The 18,445-nt window shown below is 42.8% G+C and overlaps 1 protein-coding gene across 1 annotated transcript; it reads right to left on the bottom strand.

Moving 5' to 3' along the window:
• Nucleotides 1-464: 464 nt before the first annotated feature.
• LOC133506127 (voltage-dependent calcium channel gamma-4 subunit-like) lies at nucleotides 465-17,590 on the bottom strand. The gene is made up of 4 exons (XM_061829931.1): nucleotides 17,140-17,590; nucleotides 8,472-8,555; nucleotides 2,846-2,986; nucleotides 465-2,192 (listed from the first exon to the last, which is right to left on the bottom strand). The coding sequence occupies exons 1-4, from the start codon at nucleotides 17,360-17,362 to the stop codon at nucleotides 1,672-1,674; spliced, it is 969 nt and encodes a 322-aa protein (XP_061685915.1). The 5' UTR covers nucleotides 17,363-17,590; the 3' UTR covers nucleotides 465-1,671.
• Nucleotides 17,591-18,445: the final 855 nt, after the last annotated feature.

Here is an 18,445-nt window from a genome sequence, read left to right as displayed (position 1 = left end):
TCCACTGCATACATGTGTGGAAATATTTCAGAAATGTTCAGCACCTTTGACATATTGTGATCACAAGATAGTGACTAGGCAGTGCTGACAAGAATTTTGTACATTTTTGTAAAAAGATATGTGCTTGTAAGATGTAAGACAAACATTCCGAATAAAGGTTTTAACAACCGCTTTTGAGGATACATTTGGTGCAGGTAAAACAGGTTCTCTCGAGCAATGATCAAATTCTGTCAAACAACACCATTCTCACCATCGCCTTTATAATAAAAATGACAGTGATACAAAAAAAAAAAGAATCTGATTATTTGTTACAAGAAACAGACAAGAATGTCCTTTTTGCCAAAAGCTGAGCATACAATATCAGTCTAGTCCATTTCAACCCAGATTTCCAGTTGGCCATCACATGTCGACCAGATGAACTTGCAAACATGATCATAATTTTGCACAATTGAAGCAGAGTGACTGTGGCAAAAATCCCAAAATGAACAGTTTGGTTTTCTGTCTCAATGTAAGGCATAAATGAAAGAAGCAAATCATCTTATGTGAGGCCTTCATGAGGATAAGCGCTTTGGAAAATGGACGGGTTAATGGTGTATGCCAAGCTTGAAGATACACCTTGAACAAGATAGGCTACTCCTACACATCTTGTACAAAATATATTAGAGGTTGAACAGATATGTCGATTAGTCAACTTCATTACTGCGCACTGGCGTGTAAAGCTAAAGCTTGAAGTCAACTAATCCCTAATCACATTTCTGGCATCTCATCTTCCAATCAGAAAATTTCCAAATTTCCTTTCGGCCTCCCCCATCGACAGACCTCAGAAAACTGTGGAGCAGCAATACAGTACGTATACTGCAAAATAGTATGTATTTATACATACATTGTAGATGACAAAAGCACTCACCCTCACTAACTTTGGCTATTCTGAATGCTGCTAGTGTTAAAATATTCACACTGGCAGCAAGAAATGGGAACAACAGGGCAAAGTGCTCACTAAATTTTTAAGTCTAATAAAGGGTGGATAAAAACTGCACGCTCATAACAATTTTATTCTGTATTCTTGTATGATACAATACACACCAACATCATGACACTCTGTTTTACGACACTGAAAGGAAAACATTGCCATCCTGACACTGATACCCGTGTCAAATTTCCAGCATATGCTTCAAGCGTGTGGAACTATTTTACCAAAAATGAGACAAATAGCATGAACATTTCCAAAATATGCAAGTTTGTCCTTAAATATAATAAAAGAAAAAGCGAGATAGAAACAGTGAAACAGAGAAAAGCTCGATTTTTGGGGGCTGAGAAGGGCAGGCAGTAGCTGTGATTATTGTCATCACAACACACTACGCTACAAAACACATTATGAAGAGCAACCTACTGGCCTCCACTCATTACACTCTATTCAGAGTAATGGTGAGATGTATTTTGAATCGGTTGTTTTTATTTGTTTCCATCAAGTCATATCTTCACGCAAAAAAAATGGCTGGGGATGGCTGCACTGTGCTGAAGATCTAGCGACAACATCATTGATTAATTGACTTTGAAGCAACTTTCATCATAGTAACGTCGATCACAAAAAAAGCTCTCATCATTCAACCCCTAATAGACCTGTATGTACTATGTTCCTACAGAGCGTATTGTATAGTCCAAGCAGAGTACTCATACAGGCGTGGTCCTCCTGTTGCCGCTGTCTTTCACATCTTTCTGGAAGCACTTGTGGACCTGTAAGAAGCCAGAGTCGCACTCAGGACTGTAGGGCGCACCCCCCGTCAGAGGATCCCTGCGCAAATTGTACAAGGATATGTCTTCCACCTGCAAGCTCAACTCTCTGACCAATCCTCCCTCCCTCTTTCCCCCTCCTGGGGAAGGCTCCGACGACCTGGAGCTGGAACGCGAGCGCCTCCGTCTGCGGTGGTAGCTTGGGATGCACGAGTACGGCGAAGTGGAGCCGATGGATTTGATCACGTCACGCCTGGCTCGGCAGCGCGTCTCTTTGTTTTTCTCAATGTATATGTTGACAGCGAGGACCCCCACAGATTCTGCCACGAAGAATGAAATGGCGCCAAAGTAAAAGGACCAGCCGTAGTTGTACTGGTTCTTTTTGTCCTCATCTTTCTTGTCGCTGGGATCGCCGGCATTACTGGAGATGTAAACAATGATGCCGATGATGTTGCTCAGGCCTGAGGAGATGAAGTAAGAATGAATTACACAGCCTTGCTGTATGTATTAAGCCTTGGGACATGACTACATTATTTTGATTGACTGAAGGGAAAATGAATAATTCATTGATCCACTGGTGGCAACCAAGTTGTGCACTTAAATTTGCTCCAGTTACTTCAAGAAATACACCCGTCCATGTTTTATCCTCCTTGGGGTCATGTGTGAGCAGAAACCTATCTGAGCACAACCACACACATTTACTGTCGACAAACAACCTAACCTAACCCGCCACATGTTCTTTCTGGCCCTGTTCTTTGTATCTACCAAGCAGCTCCCTCCACCCACTCGTATGTTGTCCAAGTGTGCCTCATTGTCACATCAGTTTGCCTGTATTTAGTTCCTAGTTTCTTGTTGTGAGTCTGTTGACTGTGTTTGTTACTTTAAATTTCGTCTTTTGGACTTTGTTTAGTGTTTTGTTATTTGCATTTTTGTTTTTGAAAATCCCTTTTGTTAAAATCATGCCTGCTCCCTTGCCTCACTTCTCCTGCTTCTCTGCATTTAGGTCAACCTTTTACCGCACCGGCACCAGGAAAACACAAATTCCTGACAGACAATAAAAATGGGGAAAAGCACATCAAATATAAGTGGTATTTTCTCATGTTTATGGCATTACCTGCAGCCACAAAGAGAATACCAGCACTGAGCAGGATGTTGTTCCTCCTGCTGTAGATTCGTCCAATGCCAACACACAGGCCGCCGAGCATTAGCAGGATAGTGCTGAGGATGGGAAAAAGGCTGGAGGCTCGCACAATTCCTGCCCAGATGACATGGTGAGAATAATCCCTCCAAAAAATTCTATTTCCAGGTTTTTATGATATAAAAAATCAGAGCAAAACAATGCATTACAAAAAAAAAAAAATCCACCATTAACGCGATCAATAACCTGTATAAGTCATTTGAAATTTAAATCTTTTTTAGAGGGGGAGTAAAAATTGACTAAAAATGTTGCACAAGTATGCACACCCTCATGTACCTATAATTATGGTTGTATTTAGAATTAACCTAATCTCAATTAATTTCATTTTAGATCGGAGTTACCAAAACCCTGCCTCATTTAAAGCACTTCTGATTAAAAACAAAATAAAAGCTCAGATACTTTAGCAGACTTTACCTGACATTCTTTAGTCAGAGCGTTTGCCTTTGAATCTCAGAGCAGACATACCTGCAGGGAATTTGAAAGTTCACCGCATGCTTTTGTGTGTGTGTGTTTTTCTCAAGGTATTAGAGTTTCCACCCACACTCCAAAAAGTTAGGTCCATTGTCAATTGATGTGAAAGCTTGTAAGTGTAACTGTAAGTGCTTTGTAATTAGGCTAAAAACCAGTCAAGGGTGTATCGTCCCTCTTGCCCAAAATTAGTTGAAATAAGCTCCAGTTCACAAGGGACCATAAAGAGGATAATCACTATAGAAAATGGTTGGATGGAGTTTTTTGTACGATTTCTTTTCTAACCCTAACCCTATTTCTTTTTAACCCCATTTCTTTTGAATGTGGTTCAAGTTACCCTGTCTTAAAGACAATGGACTATGGTCTGGCATGTTTTAGTTAGAGGTGGGACCAAGTCATTGCTTTCAAAATCACAAGTCCGCCGACAAGTTCGAGTCAAGTCCCAAGTCAAGACAGGCAAGTTTCGAGTCCCAATGAGTCATTTTAGACAACAAAAGAAAGATAGAAGAATAAAGACAAAAGTTTGGATGTTCTACCCGTGCCCGTGTGGCTCTTCTCCGGGCACTCCGGTTTCTTCCCACATCCCAACAACATACAACATTAATTGGACACACTAGATTGCCCCTAGGTGTGATTGTCAGTGAGACTGTTGCCTTTCTCCATGTGCCCTGTGATTGGCTGGCAACCACTTCAGGGTTTACCCTGCCTCCTGCCCGGTGACAGCTAGGATAGGCTACAGCACTCCCGTGACCCTTGTGAGGATAAGCGCCAAAGAAAATGGATGGATCTGCTGGGAACATCTGGCAGAATCCCCTGTCAGAAGGAGTTTCAACTCCCACATCTCATGTCTCATAGAGTCCAAGTGGGCCATGTTCCGCATCTTCCAGCAGTCTGGCTGTAACATTGCATGGACATCGGGGACCTCTGAATTGTCAGACTAGGGTGGTGGTTGCCCTTTTTTTAAAAAAATAAAAGGGGGGGGCGGTGGCTGTATTCTAACTACAACCTCCCTGGTAAGCTCTCTTCAGGCATGCTGGAGAGGAGGGTTCAGCAGGAAGTCAAATCTCATATTCAGGAGGAGCAGTTTGGTTTGTGTCATGGCCATGGAACAGTGGACCACCTCTACCCCCTCAGCAGGAACCTTGAGGGTGCATCAAAGTTCACCCAACCAATATGCATCCATTTCGTGAACTTGGAGAAGGCATTCGACCGCGTCCTGCAGTCCTGCAGGGGGTGCTTCAGGAGTTCGGGATGCCAAACCCCCTGATATGGGCTGTTTGGTCCCTGTATGACGAGTCTCAGGGTTTGGTCCACATTGCCACATTGACTCATTTCCGGTGAGGGTTGGACTGGCTGTTGGCTGGATTTTGTCATGAATTCTGTTTGTGAGTTTTATGGACAGAATTTCTCGGTGCACCCAGTTTGGTGGCCTCAGTATATCATCTTTACTTTTTGCAGATGATGAGGTTCTGTTGCCTTCATTAAGGCATATTTTCCTCTCCTAATACATTAAACGACATAGCAATAGAAAGGAACATGCCTTTTCAAGTCAATGGCTTCAAGTCTAAGATAAATCACGAATAAATACTGTCAAAAGCTGTGTTGAAAGTCTTGTAACATATCGTTGAGTCTAAAGTCATGTCCTGACTCTTGTCCAAGTCATGTGACTCGAGCCCACACCTCTGTGTTATTTGTGTCATGATATTACAAAAAGGCCAAATTATTATTACTACACAGTACATGTTAACATCCAAACAATAAATGATTGCAAGAATATTACGCAAAAACAAATAGTATAAAGTAAGTATAAAGGGAAATCCAGGAGGGAAATTCATGCCTCGACTACAAGTAAAGCAATGTACTTTATTCACAGGAGACAGATTACAGTGAAGAAAATAAGTATTTGAACTGTTTGCTGTATTGCAAGTTCCCCCACTTAGAAATCATGGAGGGGTCTGAAATTTCTATCGTAGGTGCATGTCCACTGTGAGAGAGAGATTTTTTCTAGGATTTATTTGAGTGATACAGCTGCAAATAAGTATTTGAACACCAGTCTATCAGCTAGAATTCTGACCCTCAAAGACCTGTTAGTCCGCCTTTAAAAGTCCACCTCCACTCCATGTATTATCCTGAATCAGATGCACCTGTATGAGGTCGTTAGCTGCATAAAGACACCTGTCCACCCCATACAATCAGTAAGACTCAAACTTGTAACATGGCCAAGACCAAAGAGCTGTCCAAAGACACGAGAGACAAAATTGAAGAACTCCACAGGGCTACGGAGAAATTGTCAAGCAGCTTGGTGAAAAAAGGTCCACTGTTGGAGCAATCATTGGAAAATGGAAGGGGCTAAATATGACGGTCAATCTCAATTAGAGTGGAGTGGCGCCCCATGCAAGATATCACCTCTTGGGGTCTCAATGATCCTTAGAAATGTGAGGAATCAGTTCAGGAATACAAGAATAACCTGAAAAGAGCTGGGACCAACATTTCCAAGGTGACTCTTGCTAATTGCCCCGTCACACCATGACGTTCTGGCCAGCGTCCTATAGCGTTTGAGGAAACGTTGGTAGTCGTCCATGGTCGCCGGGATAGCTCCAGAGTAGCGTTGTTTCCACGCCAGTGAACGTCAATGATCGCTGGGAATCGGCGGAGAACGCCGGTCCGGAAAATTAATTTTGAAAATGCACAAAAGTTCTCACCGAGACCAGCGTTCATCAATGTTTAATTTTAAACGCTGCAGAACGTTCAAGAACATCCGTGGAACGTTTTACTAAGGTTCGCCGAGCGTTGCACGCGTTTGCCTATCGTTAGTCAGTCGTAACTCGAGCTTTACTTGGTTGTTACTTAATTGTTTGCTTTGCAGTGAACGACTCACTGGCAACCTGTCAACGCCCACTGAACAATCCCCTAGCGCACACATTGTGTAACCAAAGTGAAATGAACGTCGTTTGGTGTCCATTGAGCGTCATTCGAGCGTTTCCTGAATCTCCATGCATATGGGTATTTAAACCGATGCTTTGTAACCAAGGTCCATTTAATATTAAGCTACAGTGGAGAGCACCTACTATGGAAGATCCAGAAAGCAGCAGTTCGTTTTCACGGAAAAATTCCACCAGACTATCTTCAACAGCCCGGTCCAGGATCCTGCAATCCTTTCCCTGCTTCTTTTGTCTCTTTGTCAGACCGTCCTCACTGTGGTTTGCAAGGTGTTTAGAGTCCCCAGGGGGTGTCACATGGTGCGTGACTTCGCGGACGTGCTCTTCCTCCTGCTGTTGTTTTTCCTCCAAACACATTGCTCGTGATGAAAGAGGCTTAGCTTTCTTACTAGCAGCGCTAGTTGCTGAAGTCCGCTCCCTAACTTTTTTTCTTCTCGGCTGTTCTAACTCACGACAACAACTGAAGTGACTATGAACTTTCCAACGTTTTAGTGCCGGTTCCACTGTAAAAATTACACGCCAGCAAAACGCTTTTCTGTCGTGATTCACCCATTGGTCACACGCTCAACACACTCGTCTTATGTTGACAAATCGCTCGTCGCACCCCAATGACGCATTTGCACACGCTAATGGTTTTGAGGGGTATCTTATTTGGTCGCTGTTACACGCTTTTCGTGCGTTAGACATACGTTAATCACACGCCACATGCGTCATCCGTGTTTGAGAACGCTGAAAAATAGAACGATTGAAAGGGACAGAAGACGTTGACCAGAACGTCATGGTGTGATGGAGCCTTAATACACTAAGACGTCATGGTTTGAAATCATGCATGGAAGGTTCCCCTGCTTAAAACCAGCATATGTCAAGGCCCGTCTTAAGTTTGCCAATAACCATTTGGGTGATACAGAGGAGTCATGGGAGAAAGTTTTGTGGTCGGATGAGACCAAAATTTAACTTTTTGGTCATAATTCCACGAACTGTGTTTGGAGGAAGACGAATGATGAGTTCCATCCCAAGAACACCATCCCTACTGTGAAGCAAGGGGGTGGTAGCATCATGCTTTGGGGGTGTTTTTCTGCACATGGGACAGGACGACTGCACACTATTAAGGAGAGGATGACCGCGGCCATGTATTGTGAGATTTTGGGGAATAACCTCTTTCCTTCAGTCAGAGCATTGAAGATGGGTTGTGGCTGGGTCTTTTAACAGCACAATAACCCGAAGAAAAACCAAGGAGTGGCTCTGTAAGAAGCATATCAAGGTTCTGGCGTGGCAGAGCCAGGCTCCAGACCTAAGCCCAATGGAAAATCTTTGGAGGGAGCTGAAACTCCATGTTTCTCAGCGACAGCACAGAAACCTGTCTGATCTCGAGAAGACCTGTGTGGAGGAGTGGGCCAAAATCCCTCCTGCCGTGTGTGCAAACCTGGTGAACAACTGCAGGAAACGTTTGACCTCTGTAATTGCAAACAAATGCTATTGTACCAAATATTAACATTGTTTTTCTCAGGTGTTCAAATACTTATTTGCAGCTGTAACACACAAATAAATCGTTAAAAAAATCATCCATTGTGATTTGTGTATTTTTCTTTTTAGATTATCTCTCTCACAGTGGACATGCACCTCCAATGAAAATTTCAGACCCCTCCATGATTTCCAAGTACGATAATTTGCAAAATAGCAGGGTGTTCAAATACTCATTTTCTTCACTGTAATACAGATAAAGTATTTCTTTGATAGTGTTTGTATTGATTACCTTGGTATGAATCAACATCCTTGATAGAAACAGCTTGCTTGGGAGCATTATTTAAAAAAAAAAAAAAAAACATCTGTAAAATGTGATACACTGTAATCTGGATCACTAGTTTTTTCTAGGTACTCATTTTTTGACCGTTAATATTGAACTATATATTAACTGGGTCCCGCATTTGTGATATGATTTCACTAAAGGCAATTAGTCATGAGCACACCCTTTGTCATCACTTTTGAGCCATTAATGTCATGACATCCGGATTTAATGGGGGCGGGATGGCAACGTCATGCTCCATGAAGCACCCTTGTGATGAACCCATCCGAGGCACATGACAAAAAAACAGATTACGAATCCACGTGTGTGAAGATGACGACGTCAAACTCACGCAGAATGTACTCAGAGCTGTCTGTGTCATAGTCATTATCCTCTGGGAAGTGATTGATCCGAAAACAGCTTCCTTTGTTGGTACCTGCATGAGGCAATAACAATCTGTTTAAATAAACGCACGTCGATTGTAAAATGGAAAGTGATCACAAAACTGCTTTTCTCTTTTTCAACTTTTTGGAGGGCTGCCAACTCAGGACCTGCGTGCTTCAGAACATTGCGGAGCCCTCGGGCAACTCTAGTCCAAGTTTTCACACACAATAATAATTTCTCCACTTTTAACAGAATAAAACATTGGGGAGTTATGAATATTGAACAGGCGACTTTGAATTATAAATCGCATGGCTGATTTCCCTCATGTCTCAATGTTCTTTTCTTTAACATCACCTGAATAATGGGCATCAACACATTGGTTGGCGTGCTCGCATGTCAAAGCAGAACTGATACATTTTATCTATCACTAACTTGTCCTTGCGATGTACACCAATGGGCAATTGAGAGTTTCATTTTTCCAAAATGCTTTTGAGCTGTTGTAGGGAACCAATGCTGGGCAATTAAGGCCATCATGGCCTTCCCAGCATGAACTTATATTTATGACCTAAATTCAAATATTTGTTCCTTAAAATTATATTAATTTATTCCCAAAAATCAAATCTCCCAACTTTATAGTGATCCACTTGACTGAGTACTTACAGTATTGTGCATGTTGGATTATTTACCATTTAAACCTTTTCATCCGCAATCTTCTGAAGTTCAACATCCATTAAAATATATTCTAGTTTTTAAAAAATGCAGACTAATCTCACGTGCACAGCTAACATCTGAAGTCGTCTTTTGCAGACCTGTGAACAGACCGCTTGAGTTAAGCACATAAAAGTGCCTCTTGTTTTGACATTAAGTCTCTGATCCTTGTGATGTTTTTCAGAAGCTGTCTTAATAATTTGACATGGACTCTGAAATGCAGAGGGCCAAGAGTGCTCAGAAATTCCATTTGGAGTTTTACCCCTCCGGAAATTTAATGTGCATGGTGAATTTGTTTAAAGCAAACGACTTGTTGTTTGGGGAGGCACGGTGGAGCAGTTGTTACATGTTGGCCTCACAGTTCTGTGGACCAGGGTTCTAATCCCGGCCTGCCTCTGTGGTGTTGGCATGTTCTCCCCATGCCTGCGGCACTCCGGTTTCCTCCCACATCCCAAAACATGCATTAATTGGTGACTCTAGATTGCCTGTAAGTGTGATTGTGAGTGCGACTGTTTTCTAACTCCATGTGGCCTGCGATTGGCTGGCAGCCAGTTCAGCGTGTACCCTGCCTCCTGCCCAATGACAGCTGGGATAGGCTCCAGCAATTCCATGTCCCTTGTGAGGATAAGCAGCTTAGATATGATGGATGGATGGATCGGCCAGTAAAGAATTCTTTATTTGGTTTATTATCAATATGTTTTGGCTCATTATCTATCTCCTCTGTGAAGCACTGTCCTATTGGTTTGGTAACATTCACCTGGAGGTCAGCAGAGTATAGCGCTCTGTACCTCCAGTTCATCTTGGTACCTCCATCAGGAGTCGCATTCATGAATAGCAGTCAGAATCTTGTGTCATATGTTGTACCTTCCCATGCCCATAACACTTCTCACAACATGTTTGACACATAACGTTTCATGCTTTGGATCAAGATCTGTTCCTTTCCATCTTCATACTTTTGTATTCCGATCTGACGAAATTTGACATTGGTTTCAAAGAGTCTAATAGCAGAACTTTGGGGAGTTTTCTGGAGAAATCTTATTTGGCTTTCAGATGTCAAGTTTTTATATTTGTATCATGAATGGTAGATTTTGGCATTTGTGCCTCACTGGTGTTTTATGCATATTCATTAATATACCAAAACAGTTAATTTGGTCAAACCTATATTTGCTTTATCACTCAATGACTTTCAATGCAACAAAGGATGGCTTCTTAAACACTTGCAAGTCAATTTTAGAAATAGCTTTGAGCTCCTGAAATGGAGATAGTTTGCATTAAATGTTTAAAATTCCCAAATGGTAAATGGCCGGATATACTTTAAGCATGAGTCCTCCATCTCTGTTAGACATTCTTACCAGTACTGTATTGTGTTGAAATAACACACTACCATGTTTTCCTCTTCAAACTCTCATTCAGTTCTTTCTTTTTGGGACCAAACACCCCCACTGGACTGATGTCACTGTGTTTGATATTAAATATACTTTGATTTATGAGTGCATCTAAAAAAAAGATCAGTTTCAGATGAGTGGAATTTTATCCCAACGGTGCTGTCTGAAAAGGTCCAGATAGAAGTAAACAATGTGAAGTGATAGTCACAATAAAAGAGGGAAAGAATGAAAAATGAAGATGGACGAGACAGAATGAAAAACAATGTTCAATAATTTTGGGATGTGAGGATGATGAGAGAGGAAGAAAAGGATGAGGAGGTGGAAAGGGGTGTTTGTCTACTGAGAGGCAAGCCCATCTTTAGTAAGTCAGCGTAACGTCACCATGGTAACAACCTCCCTCTGACAAACCAGAATCACATCTCTTGCTCAGCCTCTCACAGGATGCCTTTGACATCGTAACTAACGTATTCAACACATGTGCACACACACACACACACACACACACATGCACACTGGACATTACACTTGCTTATCTTCATTTCCTGGAGACACACCATGACTACAGCCACTACTCGGCTTGCAAGAGAGGGAAGTATCCACAATAAGGACAACGGGCTCAATTTCTTTAGACAAGGCATGTGCAGCAAGTCGCAACTGGTGGTAAATCCTGATTTTTGTACAAGCGAATGGTTCACTGGTCATGTTTACCAATTTAACGGAGCATTTTGCACCTAGCCGCCCGGCTGTTTCACCATAGCAAGGTTATGTCTTTGGAAATTATCCTGGCTGAGTAAGAATTTAGTTGCAGAAAGTCAGTAAAAAATTCCTCCTCCTGCTGAGACCCCGTCTAACGGCCAACGTGGGCTGGACCGCTGGTCTAATGTGATTTTGGTCAATTTAATTTCAGCACAGTCAGACAGATCAAGAGGTCTGTGGACATAGTTGAGTTACCAGCGCTTTTCACCAACTCATTCTGTATGCCCGCTCACGTAACATGGTGCCACACATTCACGAGAGAAGTGACATAACTTCACTCACGCAACAAGACCGCGATATTTAAAATTAATGAGGAGAACCGCTTTGATTGGGTACGACTGTCATTAGCTGTAAAGTCACCCACACAGGGGCAGCCCACCTACTTTAAGACCTGGTGGACTGCGATGATCAACAAAATAACCAACACCAGCCTCGCACGCTTTTGACGCACAGATTTGCTCCCTGTGCTGCCAAATTTATGCTGTTCAGGAAAATAGCGCCCTATGTGTGTGTGGACACTTCACTAGGTACACTTGCTCAATGTAATTACATCATATAATGAAACATTAAAAAAACATTTATTTAAACAAGTTGGTCTCATTAAAATTAAAAATGTCTTTAAAATTAATTAAATTAACCAATTAAATTAATTAATTTAAAATTGTCTTTAAAACTCTCTTTTTCAAGGCCCGACTGAAAAAAAAGCAAAAAGAGAAAGTTACAGACATATAAGGAAAGAAAAATTATAAGAAGCTGAGTAAAACGTTGACATTCTGTAAAAACTGCTGCCATTTATTTCATTACAGATTTGAGAAAAAAGGACATCAGTTCCTCAATCTTTAAAGCCCAAGTGTCATCCCTATAAACATTCTAAAACAGATATTGTAATGAAAAATACATATAGCATTATTCACTTCAATGTCCAGACGAAAAAATAAATGTGAGCGGAGAGTGCGTCATCCATGCACAAATTTGCAGAAGTGTCATTCTACGATATCCAAGTGGTTGCCATGTTTGCATCCTCCGTCCATGACGTCACCCGGACATTCGCCAATGAAAACACACAGTGCACCCTAACTATGGGAAACGAACTCGTCCCTTCTGACACGGAAGCTCTTTTCGAAAAGGAGAACACCCAACAACCGAGTGAAGTTACCAGGACAATATTACACTTTTGTTTAGAGCCCTCGGGGCAATATTACACTATTGTTTCGAGCCATATTCAGATGATATGCGATCACGGCCAAACCGCATCCCCGTCCAGTCCACTTCCGTGGCGGAGATGAGCCATCGCGGCTCATCGCAGCCGGCTGGTGTGGCTTATGACGGAGATGAGCCGTACTGGTTTAGGGGGGTGTTCATAGACGCCGCAGTAAGATGAACAACACAATCAGCCGGGGCGCTTTACTGCGCGCACGCGGATGAGTGACGCCTTCTCGGCTGGGTTCTTCAGAGCCGCCCCCGTCCGCAAAACCCGACGCGCAGCCTTTGCAGAAGCTGTGACCGCCGAACGCACCGCCTCAGCCGGCGTGGCAGATTTTCGGGACCATGGTGGCATATAATGGAGCCAAGGTGTGGTGCTTTTAGAGGGTTGTTCACAACCACCGCAGTACGCGATGAACACTATCGAGCCGGGGCCATTACTGCACGCACGAGGCTGAGTGAGACATTGTTGGCTGTGTTCTTCAGATTCGCCACCGTCCACGCAGCAGCCCGACGCCGTCCGAAGCGCACATCGACATATTTCATACGCGGATCTTTTATTACGTTATGAGAGACTGATTACGTGGTCCGCCACAAACTATTATTTTTTTTTAGTTGCTGAATACACACCTGCCTGTGATTTGGAACCCACAAAGCTCACGTCCTCTGCACCAGTGCAATCCATTTTTCACAACGAACCTGGTCTCTTCCAAACTTATGAAGGGTAATTCCATTCTCCTGAGTGTTCAAGCAATGTCCAGCAATGCAATGAGCCGGCATTTAGGCTAACACGAAGAAACAACGAGCTACCTTCCCGGAGGTAAAACTAATGGAAACAAACGAGTCCACTTGGGGGCGCCTCTGTCCTTATGTCACTTCCTGCTTCTTCTCGCAAACAAATCCCTCGAGAGGATTTTCGTGGCGGGAGTTACAGAAAGCTGTATACGTCAAAATCATGTTTTGTGGTGAAAAAACGCATGGGCCCATATTGGCTGACGTTTTTTCATTAATAACATACTAAAAATCATCCATTTCATGACACTTGACCTTTAAGTTATTCTGCAACAGATTCCAAGCCGAAGGTGCTGAGTAAACAAAAGCCCTTCTCGCAATTTATGTGCAGCCGATGCCACGTTCCAAAGTGCGTCGCACGGTGCTGTTTTAGTGATGGCCCAACAAATCAGGAAAACTAAAATGGTAAAAGCGCTACACTATACATCCACAAATGAGCAATAAATCTTTCTTCTTTTTGCACGTTAGCACAAATCTCTGACTTCATTTTGGAGGATCATGAAGACATAAAGACTTGGGGTAATTATTGGCAGAGAGAGGCTACTGGTTTTATCGCAGTGTTTGCAGTGCAACTTTCTCTTAATTCCTATCGAGAACATTCTCCGTCCTAATGAAGATTAGTTTGCCACATGGGAATAAATCTTATTGCTTCTACATGGTTAGCCAGAGTGCCCCAAGCGCAGAACAAGCCTTTGTTTATGCTCTTCGTTTCTAACAACTCAATACAATGAACAGTTCTTAACTTGCTTACATCCATCCATTTTCTTTGCCACTTATCCTCACAAGGATAGCGGGAGTGCTGGAGCATATCCCAGCTATCAACGGGCAGGAAGCAGGGTACATACTGAACTGGATGCCAGCTAATCGCAGGGCACATGGAGACAGACAACAGTTGCACTCACGATCAGACCTAGGGGCAATTTAGAGTGTCGAATTAATGCATGTATTTGGGATGTAGGAGGAAACCAGAATGCCCGGAGGAAACTCATGCAGGCAGAGGGAGAACATGCAAACTCCACACAGGCGTGTCCGGGATTGAACCAGGACCTCAGAACTGTGAGGCCAACGCTTTACATCCACCATGCCGCCTGCTTCCATAGATGATTAAAAAAAAGATTTGGAACATTAAATTGACAAACCAAGTCACTGATTGTGTAGTGGTACACACGCCTGCCTTTGGTGCAGACAGCGTGGGGTCGATTCCCGCTCAGTGATTGTGTTAATATCTGCCCTGCGACTGGCTGGCGACCAGTTCAGGGTGTAGTCTGCCTTTTCTTGAATTCAGCTCTCCCCAGATAAATGCAGTGGGGTTGTGACAGGAAAGGCATCCGGTGTAAAAAAACTGTGCCAAACAAATATGAGTGTTCATCTGAGATGACACGCTGTGGCGACCCCTAGAGGAACAAGCCGAAAGAAATACATACATACATACAAATTGACAAATGATGGCTATGTACAATCCCTTTGTAAAACAACAAATAGAGCACAAATGTTCAGGCCAGATTTTTGCTGTTTGCCCATATGTGTGATTGGCTGGCAACCAGTTCAGAGTGTACCCCGCGGCTCCTGCCCGATGACAGCTGCGATTGGCTCCAGCAGTCCTGCGACCCTCGTGGGGATAAGCAGCTCAGAAAATGGACGGATGTTTTAGTCTGAATAAATTGTATCGGGATTGTAATTTTTTTTTATTGTCACCACATCCATTCAACAGCGTCAAAGCTTCTGTTTTCAGTTCTGCGGCTGTAACCATTGTGTGGGTATGAGACACCTCTCCACAGATGGGGGCTGCTAGACACATTTTAAAAAAGTAAAGACAGTATGATGCTTTAAGTGTGGCGTGCACACCATCCTGATGCACCTCATATTGCACTCAGAGCTTTGAAGCACGAGAGAGAAGAAATGCCTCTTTGAATTTGGAGATGGTTCTACATTTTTAATCAAATTTCAGTAAGTGTGGCAGTCAAATACAATGGAACTGCATGCAACAACCTAATGTTGAATGTTGCTGCCCCCAACATGCTGTCAACCATACAGCATAACCTCAATTGTTCTGAAATTATATATATACATAGCATAATATTTTTTTACTCTCAACAAATTGTATTATTTGAAATAAATGCTCATATGTTATCACCATGGTAACCTCTACCTCTTTAGTATTCGTGGACTAGTCAAGACATCTTTACCGCTGTCCATTTTTATCTATCACAATGATTTAAAACAAACAAAAGTACACCCAACAACTGTATGGAGAGCCCAAGGAACGTAAATCTCTACTTTTCCTCTCAAGTCCTTTCATAAGGAGTTATTGTTCCCTGAGTTGCATCATTCATTTTGTTAGAAGAGGAATGTAATCCTTCTTAAGTGAAGAAGATTTCAATTAAAGCACAAGGAGTCACGAAAGTCATCAAAAGTCTCACAAATATTACAATTGAAATTCTATCCATCCATCCATGTTCTTAGCTGCTTATCATCATAAGGGTCACGGGAGAGCTGTAGCCAATCTCAGCTGTCATTGGGCAATAGGCAGTTTACACCATGAACTGGGCACATGGAGACAGACAACAGTCACACTTACAATCACACAATTTAGATTAATGTTGCATGCTTTTTGGATGTGGGAGGAAACCTAAGTGCCAAGAGAAAACCCACACAGGCAGAGAGAGAACATGCAAACTCCACAAAGGCGGGGCCGGGATTTGAATCCCGGTCCTCAGAACTGTGAGGCCAACGCTCGACAGCTGCACCACTAAGCTGCTTGGACCCAACTATTCTCTTAAATTCTCATGAAGTTAAGACGTTTTCTCCTGATGTATTCATTATCATTTAACAACAGCGAAAGTTAATTGGAGCTAGTCATTTTTTTCCATTTTGTTTGCTGACTGTTGTCCTCTTTTCAATTAACTTACTCTATTATAATATTTGATCCTTATCATTACTGAAGAACATTGACAAATGTTATGACTATTTGAACATCCAATTCAAGAACTACAGCCAATACAGTACTCTAATTTTACAAACTTTTGATTAAAAAGGAGAAGTATTAATTTCAAATATGAATCTATTCATCATGGTGGATTTTCCTGGTCTTTGTAGCTTATATAACTAAATGAGGGAACCAAACTATTAGGCACAACTTTCATTATGATGGGGAAAAAATACATTCACCACATTGTTATTCTTGCTTGCTTTAGTTCAGTTACTATGAGTTTCTTTCGGCTTGTCCCGTTAGGGGTCACCACAGCGTGCCATCTCAAATGAACGCTCCTATTTGTTTGGCACAGTTTTTACGCAGGTTGCCCTTCCTGACGCAACTTCTCCTGGCGAGTAGGCCCAGTAGAGGTAAAAAAAAAAAAAAAAAAAGATTTTTTTAATCTCTTTGATGTTATCCAGGCTGAATAATGAAATTAAATTAATATTAGTTTCGTGGTTGATTCAAGAATCTATTGCCCATACTGTGTACATTGCTTTATCACTTTGTATAACTTGATATAACTCCGATTTAAGTGAAATACGCCAACGCATATAGCAGTCCCCAAATAGTCAATTCGCGTCACGGAGATCAGATCCATGTTGAAGCCACGTTGGATCACATTGTTTGGACTGTAGCAGAGTTCTTCGTGCGCAACAAGCTGGACTTTGCCTCCAGTGGGCGCACATCGGGCTGCACACAATTTCGTCCCTTTGCCGCCGTAATTTCAATTCTCCCCGAAACATGCCACTTTAGTTTGTCATGGAAAAAAGGCCAAATTAGTGGTCAAACCAATAAAAAAGTTGTTGTGTGTTTTTCACCTTCTATGCAGCAGATTCGCCAGAGCCCCGAGTGTGTCAAGTCGCCTTTGACTTTCCTGCTTTGCGCGTGGCTGTCCTCTGCACTGGCATTGGTGGCGTTGCATATGTACGCCCGCGAGTAGAGCCAGTAATCGGTGCCGATGGCGATGCTCATGAGGCTGAAGGCGGCGAAGGCACCCGCGACGGCCAGGAGCGTCTGCAGCCCACGGTCACACCACGCCATTGCCGCACATCACGCGTGTCAAGTCAGTCGTAAAAAGACCCCTGCACCATCAACACTGTTGCGTCCCCCATCTAGTCAGGTGTCAACTGTGTCCTCCTCGTCCATCCAAATCCCAGCAAAAGTTGAAAAGGTAGTCTGAGCAGGACCATCATTCCTTCCCTTTTTCGATTCGGCTGGACTACTCCAGATGGAAACCCTCAAAAGACCACTCAAGTCCATATGCTAGTGGCTTGCGTGAGAGTGAAAGAAAAAGCAGCCAGACCACACCTACCGTCGCTGAGGTGCGGCCAATGGGGTGAGAAGGGCAAGAAAAAGCCAAACCTTCAAGCTGTTCAGCGTCACTCCTAAAGGCAACACTGGAACATGACCGCAACGTACAAGAGGAACTCAAGGGGAAAATAGAAAGACGTCAGACGGAGGCTTCAAAGCAGATGAAAGCAAGATGAAATATCAATCCATCCATTTTCTGAGCCGCCTATCCCTACAGGTGTTCTGGGATTGCTGGAGCCTATCCCAGCTGTCTTCAGGCAGGAGGTGGGGTGCACCCTGAACTGGTTGCCAGCCAGTCGCAGGGTACATAGATACAAACAACAATATACACTCACAAACACACTTTGGGACAATTTAGAGCCTCCAGTCAATGCATGTTTCTGGGATGTAGGAGGAAACCAGAGAGCCCAGAAAAAAGCCACACAGGCACAGGAATAACCTGTAAACTCCACACATTGGGGTGGGGTGGGTGGTTAATGGAACCCTTGACCTCAGAACTGTGAGGCCAATGCTTTACAGCTGTGCCAGTGCCACCCCAAGATGAAATATTTTTAAAAATAAAAAGTTTTAAAAAAAACAAAACTTTTCATCTTATTAAACTTGCAAGAAGTTCCAGCCTGGGAAAAAAAAATCTTTTTCCTCAGCTTTTACCCACAAATGATATTTTTTAATGAACTGCTTGGCAGGCTGACTCGTTTTAACTGCCCTGCTTGTGCCTTTTCCGTTTTCAGTTTAGGGGTTCCTTTTTCTTGGAGATAAAATGAAAGCAAAGACAGCCAGCGGTGTTAGAGTCTGAGTGGCGACTGTCACAAC

The sequence above is a fragment of the Syngnathoides biaculeatus genome, chromosome 9 (assembly GCF_019802595.1).
Source record: "Syngnathoides biaculeatus isolate LvHL_M chromosome 9, ASM1980259v1, whole genome shotgun sequence".
Lineage (NCBI taxonomy): Eukaryota > Metazoa > Chordata > Actinopteri > Syngnathiformes > Syngnathidae > Syngnathoides > Syngnathoides biaculeatus.
The sequence above is the reverse complement of the archived record's forward strand: the minus strand, read 5'-3'. Positions and strand labels throughout refer to the sequence as shown.

Bases quoted from the DNA above. Each gene is read 5' to 3' on its own strand.
- LOC133506127 (XM_061829931.1), bottom strand. From the start codon at position 17,362: ATGGCGTGGTGTGACCGTGGGCTGCAGACGCTCCTGGCCGTCGCGGGT. The intron at 8,556-17,139 runs GTGAAAAACACA...TGCCTCATGCAG, and splicing joins GCGAATCTGCTGCATAGAAG to GTACCAACAAAGGAAGCTGT. The intron at 2,987-8,471 runs GTGAGTTTGACG...TCATCTGGGCAG, and splicing joins CAGCTCTGAGTACATTCTGC to GAATTGTGCGAGCCTCCAGC.